Genomic DNA, 12,326 nt, shown 5'->3' with positions numbered 1-12,326 from the left:
TCAACGGAGCAAATTTCAATTCTGACCTGAGCAAACAGCATTACTAAGTGTGCACTGAAAATTTGATCTCAAGTAAGATTTTTTTTGGTGGATAGTTCTGCAATGAGTCAAGTAATATAAGATGCAGAAATATAGGGATTACAAGCTCTAAAAAAGCAGTGAAATTTGGCCATTTGTGTCTCCATTTACCATTGCATTAAGCAGATTTTTTTTCACCCATTTGTGATCATCAGAAACATTTGCACAAATAATTTAGTGTTTTATAATAGCTTTAGAGACATTATGAAATTTAAAGTCCCCCCAAATAGTAATGAAGGTGTCACTAACTTGGCTAACCAGTCTGCAGCACAGACCAAATTTTAAACATCAAATTTCATGAGAATTATCAGACATATCCACAACAGTTTATCTAAAGCAACAGATGGAGTGTTTTCAACCCTTAGACTTTAATTGTGGTTGTGGGTTGATCATGCGATGAGGTGAGGTGGTCGAGGGTCGATGCTTTCGTGATGCGATTTGACTCTCAACCCATTGGGAAAAAAAATGTGGCCCTTTTTTCCCCTCATACTTATTTGAGCTGATAATCTATGTTGGGAATATAAAACTTTAGCAGTGTCTGCAAAACTCATCGCGTTCAAAACTTTAAATATTTTTTCATGTCAAAAAGTAATGTCCAAACTCCAGTCACAAGTCTCTACCTCCATAAGGATCGATCTCCAGCTCCTTTCGATTCTCCTTAAAGTGAGCAAATTTTGCGTCATCCTAAGAATCGCTGTAGGCACTCTACAGTGATTCTTAGAATGAAGCAGCGGGGCAGAATCCAGGGCATTTTCAGCATTTTCGTTAAAGCACAAAAATACCATGACGTTCATGCCCATGATGAGTGTATGTAAATCTCTGACAACAACTGTGTATGCCTCTTTACTGTACAGTAGAAGTCTTCTTGCTTCTAAGTGTTTAGAACTAGACCAATATATGTCCTGTCCAAAGTGAAGGCAGGTAAATTCATTTCTAAAAATAGAGACCCCGTTTGAAAGTACTGTACGTATATTCCCAGACTATAAGTTGTGTTTTTGTTTGTTTGTTTTTTTATAACTCCTTTGCAAGGTCCTGCGACTTATGTATCAAAACATAGTGCTTGAATGGTACACAAAAATAATGGTTTGGTAATTTTCTGCACAATGGAAACAAGAAACACAACATTAAATTACTTTTCTCCTCCCTTTTCTTTGAATTAAATGGGAGTGGGGGGGCTTTGTAATAATGCTCAATAACTTTCACCCTGCCTTTTAAAACGTGTCCTCAACAAAAGATTACAATATGGTCCCATACTCACTGATATAAAAAAAAACAAAAAACACCTAAGGTCTTTATAATAATAATTATTATTAATAGTCTTTCTAAATTGTGACTGTTTTGTTTTTCATTGCACAATAGGTTTCAGAAATACATTTACTTACAGTGAGGAAAGTAAGTATTTGAACACCCTGCGGTTTTGCAAGTTCTCCCACTTAGAAAATCATGGAGGGGTCTGAAATTTTCATCTTAGGTGCATGTCCACTGTGAGAGACATCTAAAAAAAATAATAATCCGGAAATCACAATGTATGATTTTTTTTTTATTTTTTTTATTTTTTTAAAGAATTTATTTGTATGTTACTGCTGCAAATAAGTATTTGAACACCTACCAACCAGCTAGAATTCTGGCTTACACAGACCTGTTAATTTTTCTTTAAGAAGCCCTCTTATTCTGCACTGTTGTATTAATTGCACCTGTTTGAACTTGTTACCTGTATAAAAGACACCTGTTCACACATTCAATCAATCACACTCCAACCTGTCCACCATAGCCAAGACCAAAGAGCTGTCTAAGCACACCAGGGACAAAACTGTAGCCCTGCACAAGGCTGGGATGGACTACAGGACAACAGGTAAGCAGCTTGGTAGAAGACAACAACTGTTATGATTATTTATTAGAAAGTGGAAGAAACACAAGATGACTGTCAATCTCCCTCGGTCTGGGATTCCATGCAGGATCTCACTTTGTGGGGTAAGGATGATTCTGAGAAAGCTCAGAACTACACAGGAGGACCTGGTCAGTGACCCGAAGAGAGCTGGGACCACAGTCACAAAGATTACATTAGTAACACATGATGCTGTCATGGTTTAAAATCCTGCAGGGCAGCAAGGTCCCCCTGCTCAAGCCAGCACATGTCCAGGCCTGTTTGAAGTTCACGAGTGACCATCTGGATGATCCAGAGGAGGCATAGGAGAAGGTCATTGATGAGACCAGAATAGAGCTTTTTGGAATCAACTCCACTTACCATGTTTAGAGGATGAGAACAACCCCAAGAAAACCATCCTAACCATAAAGCATGGGGGTGGAAACATCATACTCTCGGAGTGCTCTTCTGCAAAGGGGACAGGACGACTGCGCCGTATTGAAGGGAGGATGGATGGGGTCATGTATTGCGAGATTTTGGCAAACAGCCTCCTTCCCTCAGTAAGAGCATTGAAGATGGGTCCTGCCTGGGTCTTCCAGTGTGACAGTGACCCCAAACACACAGCCAGGGCAACTAAGAGGGGCTCCGTAAGAAGCATTTCAAGGTCCTGGAGTGGCCTGGCCAGTCTCCAGACCTGAACTCAATAGAAAATCTTTGGAGGAACCTGAAAGATCTAGAGAAGAACTGTATGGAGGAGTGGACCAAAATCCCTGCTGCAGTGTGTGCAAACCTGGTGAAAAACTACAGGAAATGTATGTCCTCTGTAATTGCAAACAAAGGCTACTGTACCAAATATTAACATTGATTTTCACAGGTGTTCAAATACTTATTTGCAGCAGTAACATACAAATAAATTATTAAAAAATCATACATTGTGATTTCCGGATTTCTTTTTTAGATTATGTCTCTCACAGTGGACATGCACCTAAGATGAAAATTTCAGACCCTTCCATGATTTCTAAGTGGGAGAACTTGCAAAATCGCAGTGTGTTCAAATACTTATTTTCCTCACTGTAGATTCCAGTGCAACTTATGGTCTAGAAAGCATAATAACTCAATGCTATGAGAGCCTGGTTTAAAAATGGCCCGAGGCTAAAGGCACTTGATTCAAAATACCATACACCCAGAATGATGCAGAACACTCACATAGATACACACACTGCTTAAAGTGCAGTTTGTTGGTGGTGGGATTGGCACTCCAGCCACTATATTTAGAGAGGAAAAAAAAAGTCCTCCATCAGAGGACAGCACACATTATGAAGGGGAGGAAGGAAAAGCATTTAGGTTCTCTTTCTGAGAAAAGAAGCAACAGCATGAGAGCTCAGAGGTTATTGTCTCTGTAGGCTGGCAACTGGTGCAGTGCCAAAGGATGGTTCAGCGCACAGCAGCTCGCATGTCTCAATGGATACAGAGAATTCAAATATCCTCTGAGCTGCCTGAAAATCCACCCGTAACGATTTTGAGCACAAATCACAGCCTGAATGTGGACACAGGAAAAGGCTGCCACCACAAGAGGCATAAAAAAAAAACTTAGCATCTGATTCATGTGAACATACATCATTGATGTGTGTTCACATGAATCAGGTGCCAGTTGACAAGTATTGAATGCAACAGTTGACCGACAATGCAGACAAGGCAGATCTGAGGCCAGCAACAACAGACCTGGTCCTAACTGGACTGATTGACATGTGGGTTCAGTCGTGCTCAGGTCTTGTAGCAGCTCTTGAGTTGTCACATCGGAGGGAACTTGTGAAGACCTCTACTGTACACACTTCCAGTTTATTCTGTAAACCAGGGGCCAGATACATAAAATGTTGTGTTTGGCAAGTCTAAGGCTATATATACAAAACAAAAATAAGCAACCGTTGTGCCCCTGCAGCCAGTTTGATAAAGCAATGCCATGGTTCATTCTCTTTTTCTTGGTCATTGTGATATTGTGCAGATACAAAGAAGTCTATCCTCCCCCACCACAGTTTGCATTATGTTGACAAATGCAGACCTGTAATCTGCTGTTTGCACATACGAATCTCTGTGAAATGACTGAAAGAATAAGCACAGTTTTGCTCAGTAAGGTCCAAAAACATGTCATTATGCACCTGAACAGCTGTTTATGGAAGTCATGTTCTCATTGTTTTATTTTTCTTTCTTAATTAAAAAAATGTAAACTCTCAGAACCAGCATTGCCCTTACTCAGTTATGATTACAAACCCCCTTTTTTTATAGCTCAGTTTCTGTTTGCGACATGGTGTTTCATATAATTTATGTATACACATCATTTGTACTTCTGGCCCCAGGTGTGAATGAAAGCTCTGGAGAGATAATTTACAGCCCTGGAGGGAAAACATGGGCTCCTGCTCCAGTGCACCTGTCTTAATTGAGATAAAATTAATTGATGTATTGCTAAAACAAACCAGAGTAGGTATTAACCCTCCAGAGCTGTAAATAAGTTGGTCAACACAGCAGATTTTTTTCCCCTCTTTTTTTTAACTTCACCATTTATCCTGCTCATCCATGGAATAGTACAACCTCTGTTCTGTGATGTTTACTCATATAAACTCCACCCTACCCCACCAGGCCATACTTGGAGGAGCCTCGCAATGTCGTTGTGCACAAAGGTGCGGAGCCTTTGGGCATTTCCATCGTTAGTGGAGAGAACGGCGGCATCTTTGTGTCAAAAGTCACTGGAGGTAGCATTGCCCACCAAGCGGGATTGGAGTATGGTGACCAGTTACTTGAGGTATGATAAGTCTTAGTTGCTCATAATAGTCAAAGCTTAAAATGATGTAAACTAGAGCTGCAGTGATAAATCGACTACTAAATTAATCATCTGTTTTCATAATCAGTTAATCACCTTGAATGTCTTCTGTTTGTAAAAATTACAAAATTCTATAATGATTTCAGTTTAAGTATGAATATTTTCTTTGGTTTACTATTTTCTTTCCTCCTCTTTGGCAATAACCTGGATATCTTTGGGTCGTGGTCATTGCAAGACATTTGAGGATTTCATCTTGGACCTTTGGGGAATACTGATTGCTATTTTTCACCATTTTCTTACATTTTATAGACCAAACTACAAATTGATTATTTGAGGAAAAATAATCTAAAGATTAGTCAAATATGAAAATAATCATTAGTTGCGGCCCTAGTGTAAAACTACACACTGTCAGATTCCTGTGGGAAATATAAACGCAAGAGAAAAGATGGCTACTTACAGCTTTGTGGTAGAATGGCACAGAGAAGGATTTTCTTAAAGCAAAACAAGGCTTGGATTAACTGTGTGTAGCACCCTTACAGCCACTCTGTAGGAATCATGGACCAGAATATGGGAGGGTGCTTGGGTCCAATTACCAGCAGGATGGACTCCGCTGTAGGAAAAGATCTAACAAGTGGCTCGATAACCCCCTTCCCCACTTACGGTGGACTGGACACCTGCTTGGACTCTCGTCAACTGTTATGTTCTGTATTGTAAACCTTTTCGGTAGAATGGCCTAAACAGTGGGTCACCTCTTTGAGTCTGGTCTGCTTGAGGTTTCTTCCTCAATATCATCAAAGGGAGTTTTTCCCCTTACCACTGTCGCATGTGTACTTGCTCTAGGGGTTGGTAAGGTTAGACCTTATTTGTTTGAAGCGCCTTGAGACAACTTTGTTGTGATTTGGCGCTATATAAATTAAGTAAATTGAAATTAATTTGAAGAAATTGAGCACCCCCAATATTGTAGTATCCCTGTTCAGTGACAGAGTATTCTATTCTATTTTGCTGTATCATTGCTAATCACTAAGGTTGTTTTTCGGAGTTTGATGGAAACCTGTAGGCCTAAATGAGCTCCTTCTGTCCATACGTATTGGTATAACACCATGAAACCACCAAAATGAGACAATTAAATCTGTCTAATGACGTCAGCTGCACGTGGCTGATAGCTGTCCAAAGGTGCATAATGTCCACCATATCTCTTTAGAGAATGTGTAGTAATAATAATACATTTTATTTGTATTGCACCTTACATTTCATAGAAATCTCAAAGTGCTACAGCAAGGATTTAAAAACAGAATTAAAACAGATTTCAAAAACAGATTTTGTAGAAACCATTTCACACGATAAGATATCTAAAAGGCCTTTTGAAATAATGTCTTTAGGCCTTTTTTTAAAGGCCTCCACACTTTGTGGGGCCCTCAGGGTCTCTGGGAGGGAGTTCCAGAGCCGAGGGGCTGCTGCCTGGAAGGCCCTGTCTCGCATGGTGGAGAGTCTGGTCCTGGGTTGGTGGAGGCAGTGTGAGGAGGTGGTGGAGCGGAGAGATCTTGAGGTGGTGTGTGGGGTGAGGAGTTCACTGAGGTAGGCAGGGGCGGTTCCGTGCATGCACTGATAAGTCAGGAGGCAGAGTTTGTACTCTATTCTGTATTTGATGGGCAGCCAGTGGAGGGATCTGAGGACAGGGGTGATGTGGTCAAACTTGCGCCTCCTCGTCAGGACCCGGGCAGCACAGTTCTGGATGTGCTGCAGGATTTTACCAGGGGTCCCGACGAGGAGGGCATTGCAGTAGTCCAACCTGGAGGAGACAAAAGCATGGACCAACCTCTCAGCATCCGGTTGGGAAAGGGAGGGGCGGAGTTTGGCTATGTTTTTGAGGTGATGGAAGGAGACTTTGCATAGGTGGTGGATGTGGTTGTCAAAGGTGAGATGTGGGTCAAATCTGACTCCAAGGTTGGTGACGGAGGTGGACAGGGGAATGTTGTGGCAGAGAATGGGAATACTGATGAGGGAGGAGGACTGGGTTTGATGTGGGGTACCGATGAGGATGGCTTGAGTTTTGTCAGTGTTTAGTTTAAGAAAGTGATCAGTCATCCATGCCTCTATCTCCTCCAGGCAAGCCTGAAAGGCAGACGGCAGAGCTGAGGGGCGTGTGGAGTCCATTTTGATGTATAACTGTGTGTCGTCTGCGTAGCAGTGAAATGAAATCTTGTGTTTACGGATGATTTGACCAAGGGGGAGCATGTACGAGGTCTATTAAAAACGTATCCGACCTTATTTTTTTAAAAAAACATATGGATTTGAATCATGTGTGATTACATCAGCCAAGCTTGAACCCTCGTGGGCATGCGAGAGTTTTTTCACGCCTGTCGGTGGCGTCATTCGCTTGTAAGCACGCCTTGTGGGAGGAGTGGTCCAGCCCCCTCGTCGGAATTCCTTTGTCTGAGAAGTTGCTGAGAGACTGGCGCTGTGCTTCATCAAAATTTTTTCAAAAACTGTGAGGCACATCCGAGTGGATACCATTCGAGAAATTAAGCTGGTTTTCGGTGAAAATTTTAACGGCTGATGAGAGTTTTTGGATTGTTTCTATCGCTGTAAGGACTTCCCACGGAGCGGGACGTTGCGCAGCGCTCCAGGGCGACGTCGTCATCCTGTTTCAAGCTGAAAACCTCCAAATTTAAGCCTCTGTTGACCCAGGACGTTGTGAGAGAACAGAGAACTTTCAGAAGAGGTCGGAATCAGCAGTTTATCCGGACATTCCACTGTTAAAGGAGATTTTTTTAATGAAAGACGTGCAGACCGATTGGCGCGTTGGCTCGCAGCCGGCGCGGCGCACTTGCCACAGGAAAAACACCTCCGTTGGAAGCCTTAAGGACAAGTTGGAACATGCCCTGCTGTTAAACAATTTCTCAGATACTCACTCAACTGAAAGCCACCAAAAGCCGCCTGGATTTTAGAAATGGTTGGCACGCCCGCCAATCCGTCCGCACGTCTTTCATTAAAAAAATCTCCTTTAACAGTGGAATGTCCAGATAAACTGCTTATTCCGACCTCTTCTGAAAGTTCTCTGTTCTCTCACGACGTCCTGGGTCAACAGAGGCTTAAATTTGGAGGTTTTCAGCTTGAAACAGGATGACGTCGCCGCCTCTGAGTGCTGCGCGACGTCCCGCTCCGTGGGAAGTCCTTACAGCGTTAGAAACAATCCAAAATCTCTCATCAGCCGTTAAAATTTTCACCGAAAACCAGCTTAATTTCTCGAATGGTATCCACTCGGATGTGCCTCACAGTTTTGAAAAAATTTTGATGAAGCACAGCGCCAGTCTCTCAGCAACTTCTCAGACAATGAAAATCCGACAAGGGGGCTGGACCACTCCTCCCACAAGGCGTGCTCACAGGTGAATGACATCACCGACAGGCGTGGAAAAACTCACGCATGCGCACGAAGGTTCAAGCTTGGCTGACGTAAAAACATATGAATCAAATCCAAATAGTTTTTTAAAAAAAATAAAGCGGTCGGTTTCTTTTCTAATAGACCTCGTAGATGGTAAAAAGGGTTGGACCAAGGAAGGACCCTTGTGGCACTCCACAGCTGACAGTATGGGTTTTGGATTTGGATTGTCCGAGTGTAACACATTCTGTCTGTTCGTGAGATATGAGCGAAACCAGTTGAGTTGTGCCAGTGAGTCCTATTTCAGTGTTTGCAGTGTAGTATGTAATTTTTAGGTGGGAAAATTGGTCCAGCTCTGATCTGTCATCAGAGTGAATGAATGAGGATCAAGTTTCCTTAAATGGTGGGAACATGCAGTGTACATGCTGTGTCTTGGGACTTCTAATAACCATTATCTTTCCCACTTTTTATGTCAGTTTAATGGCATCAACCTGCGGAACGCAACAGAGCAGCAAGCCCGCCTCATCATCGGCCAGCAGTGTGATACCATCACTATCATGGCCCAGTATAATCCACACATGTACCAGCTCGGACACCACTCCCGCTCCAGGTGATGGTTTCCTTTATAGCTCTGTGGTGTGGAGGAGGTCTAATTTTCAGCTGGCCAATTCACGTACCAGTTCTGCTAAATGTTTCAGATTTAGTATGATACGGTCTTTCAAATAATTTTCTACAGCTATGTGCTTGTGTGACTTGTCATATGATGAATTTCCATTGTATTTCACATTTTCCAGCTGAGTGAACAAGAAAAGACTGAAACAGTAATTGCTCACCCAGGTGCTCAGTTTAAAGACAAAGTAATAAAATAAAGCGTGGATCTGTACATCTTTAAATATCCAGTGTGCACGGCGAGAGACTGCAGAGCCTCACATAAAGTGCCACACTGTGGCTTTTAGAAAAAGCTTTCTGGTCAGATGGAAGGATTGTTGTGTTCAAACATCTTTATTTAGAGGACTACATCCAGAGAGACTAGTACTACTGTTTGCCGCAAACAGACATGCGTACATTTCCAAAATGAGTGCTTTGTTCACACTGGTACTGCAGATGCTGAATTGTTTTCATTTGGGGCTTTGTTACATTCTTACTGCTCAAATTTACAGCTTCTTAATCTTCTTTCTGCTTGTTTTTAAGCAAATGTCACTGTAAAAGCCTTCCAGGTGTTGTTGGTGCAAAATTCCCACTGAAAGCTGGTTTTTACTTCTGCACTACTGCACCTCAGTGCCATATACACGCAGAGGCGGTTGCATACAGACAGCCGCCTCTGCATGAGAATTTAACCAACACTCGTAATGAGAACAAATGCAGCATCATCTTTATGTAGTGCATCTGGAAAGTATTCACAGTGCTTCCCTTTTTCCATATAGACTTATTCCAGAATGGATGAAATTAATTTTTTCCTCTAAATTCTACACACAATAATACCCCATCAGGACGATGTAAAAAAAAAAAAAAAAAAGTTTTTTGTTTTTTTTTAAATAAATTTGCAAAAATCTTAAAAAAAACAACAACAACAACTAAGAAATCACACGTATGTAAGTATTCATAGCCTTTGCCATGAAGCTCAAAATTGAACTCAGGTGCATCCTGTTTCCACTGATCATCCTTGAGATATTTCTACAGCTTAATTGGAGTCCACATGGGGTAAATACATTTCTTTGGACATGATTTGAAAAGGTTCACACCTGTCCTCATATAAGGTCCCACACCTGACGGTGTATGTCAGAGCACAAAACAATCATGAAGTCAAAGGAATTGTCTGTAGGCCTCCAAGACAGGATTGTCTTGAGGTACAAATCTGGGGAAGTCATGCACCTTTGGCTCTTGATATTGCCTTGTCCCTTCCCCATACATTTCAACCTCCTTGGAGGTTAAATTCCTTACTACTCGCCGTCTCTACCTTCTGTGAGTATATTTCATCTTCTATCGATAACTTTTTAATTACTAATAAATCTGATGCCCTCTCGAATGCTTTATTATGGGAAACTCTAAATGCGTATCTTAGAGGCCAAATTATTCCTTTTTCGTCTCACCTGTCCAGGTCCAGGAGAGCTGGGTAAAAAGACCTTACAACAGAAATTTTAAAACTTGAGTGCTAGTATGCCCGGAAACCTTCCCCAGAATATTATAAACATCTTTATTTGCAACAGAAGTATAAAACACCTTTAAAAAGCAGAAAGTGGCAAGTGTGGACTTGCCACTTTCTGTTCCGTAAACACAAATCGAACTGCACCCAAATTAGAAGAAATTAAATCTGAGAACACCAAGAACGGTTATGTGTGTGTGTGTGTGTGTGTGTGTGTGTGTGTGTGTGTGTGTATTTCAACACTTTACATGAGTATCTTGATAAGTTTTAAATCTCACTTAGTGGAAAAACAAGCTCTTTATGTAGTGTAGTTGCCTGTGTTCTCTCCTCTTTAGTGGTCTGACCTTCTGGAGTTGTGTAATGTGATTTGGTTGATGGAGCCAAAATGTCACCTCTCTTTATTTGGGTTGTTTTTGTCTGTGCAGCTCCCGTCTCGAGCCAGTCAGCACTCAGGCCACTTCCCAGGTGAGCGGGAACGCCACACCTGACAATCACTCCACCATTGATGCACTCAGTGAACAGGATGAGGGCACCCTCACACCCTCCTCCAAACAGACCACGCCCACTACCAGCCCAAACAATTTCAGCAGGTAATTTCAGCAGGGAGTTGTATACACATAAGTGTGTGTGTGTGTGTGTGTGTGTGTGTGTGTGTGCGCGCGTGTGCGTGTGTTGTGCACCTGCTGTTGTTGCAAACAAATAACTTCTGTTACACCACCTTGATGTTCAAGCAGATGTAATCATGTGAATATGGCACAAAGCAAGGATTTTTTTTTATTTATTTATTTTTGATAAATAATAATATTGAATTGTATGATAAACTATATTGTTTTTCATTCATTCATTTCTCGATCTCTCGGGATATTTATTTATTTATTTATTTTTTACTGCAGTATTTTCACTAATAATACCAGTGACCACTGTCTGGTAACAAACTTGCCTCCTCTACACCTGACTGTCACATCAGGCATGAGTCATCCAGGGGCTGTAGAGGCCACATGCCAGAGAAACCAGCAAACTCTGTGCAGTTTTTATGAAAAAGTCTGAATTCTTCCAACTACTGTATCACTTAGTCTTCTTTAATGGCAACAACGGGGAAAGCGTCATACCCTAAATTCACACTTAGCAGTTGCTCTGAAGTGTGAGGTAAGAAAAACATTAGAAAACAAATGCAACGCAGTAAATGTGACTCGTACATGAAATCTAAAGAAAATGCAGGTAAGAGCAACAAATCTCATTCTTCAAGGGAAGAAGGTAGCAAGCTGGAGAGCTGTAGTGAGAAATGTAGTCTGCTGCTGCCACCGGCTACCGTTTCGTTGTCTCCTTGCTTCAGTCAGTTTTCACCCTGCTCCAATAAAATACCTGCCTCCAAAAATGGAGAGAGGGTGAAAAAAAAAAACTCTTGACATGAGGTGTGGTTACAGGGGAAGCACACACACACACACACACACACACACACACACACACACACACACACACACACAGAAAAGACCAAACTAACGTGTAAAATTGCATCCAAAAAGCAGTCACAGAAGACTGTGTGTGAAAATATAAACTTAAAAATTTAAATATATAAATTCACCACAACAGGGGTGGTGGCCATGTGGCTAAGTATGCTTGTTTACAGTGCGGAAGGTTCCCAGCTCACACCCACCCCTGCTCATTCTCCATGTAATATAGAGTTGTCAGGAAGGACATTCTGTGTAAAACTAGTGCCAAATCAGCATCCTGATCAGCTGTGGCAATCCCGAGTGGAAAAACAAAGGAGAAGGACTTACTATAAACTCACCATCACGCTTTTGAACACTGGACAGCAATCCTACCTGTTTCCATGTGTGACATGCATTAATGCAGCAACTGATGTGGAATTGAGGACTGCAACATGGACACATAGATTATATCTGGTCACTGGCCTTATATAATGTGGACAGTCACTCAGTGAGATTAGATTTGGATCAGATATGTAATAAATTAAATTTGAATGGACAGTGTAAACAAAGCCTGTGTAGGCTGCAGCTCCCCATACTTTTTACTGGCTTGTAGACGT

At 41.7% G+C, this 12,326-nt stretch overlaps 1 protein-coding gene across 2 annotated transcripts in view; it reads left to right on the top strand.

Annotated features, from left to right (window-relative positions):
- Positions 1 to 12,326, top strand: part of dlg5a (discs, large homolog 5a (Drosophila)) — a 98,355-nt gene that overhangs the window by 60,899 nt on the left and 25,130 nt on the right. For both annotated transcript variants that reach the window (XM_034185752.1, XM_034185751.1), the window contains exons 22-24: positions 4,577 to 4,739; positions 8,613 to 8,746; positions 10,705 to 10,869. In XM_034185752.1, the coding sequence (XP_034041643.1) occupies positions 4,577 to 4,739; positions 8,613 to 8,746; positions 10,705 to 10,869 (462 nt within the window). The remainder of the gene's footprint in view (positions 1 to 4,576; positions 4,740 to 8,612; positions 8,747 to 10,704; positions 10,870 to 12,326) is intronic.

Source organism: Thalassophryne amazonica, chromosome 13 (genome assembly GCF_902500255.1).
Source record: "Thalassophryne amazonica chromosome 13, fThaAma1.1, whole genome shotgun sequence".
Classification (NCBI taxonomy): domain Eukaryota; kingdom Metazoa; phylum Chordata; class Actinopteri; order Batrachoidiformes; family Batrachoididae; genus Thalassophryne; species Thalassophryne amazonica.
Note: the sequence above shows the minus strand (reverse complement) of the source record. Positions and strands in the feature narration are given on the sequence as shown.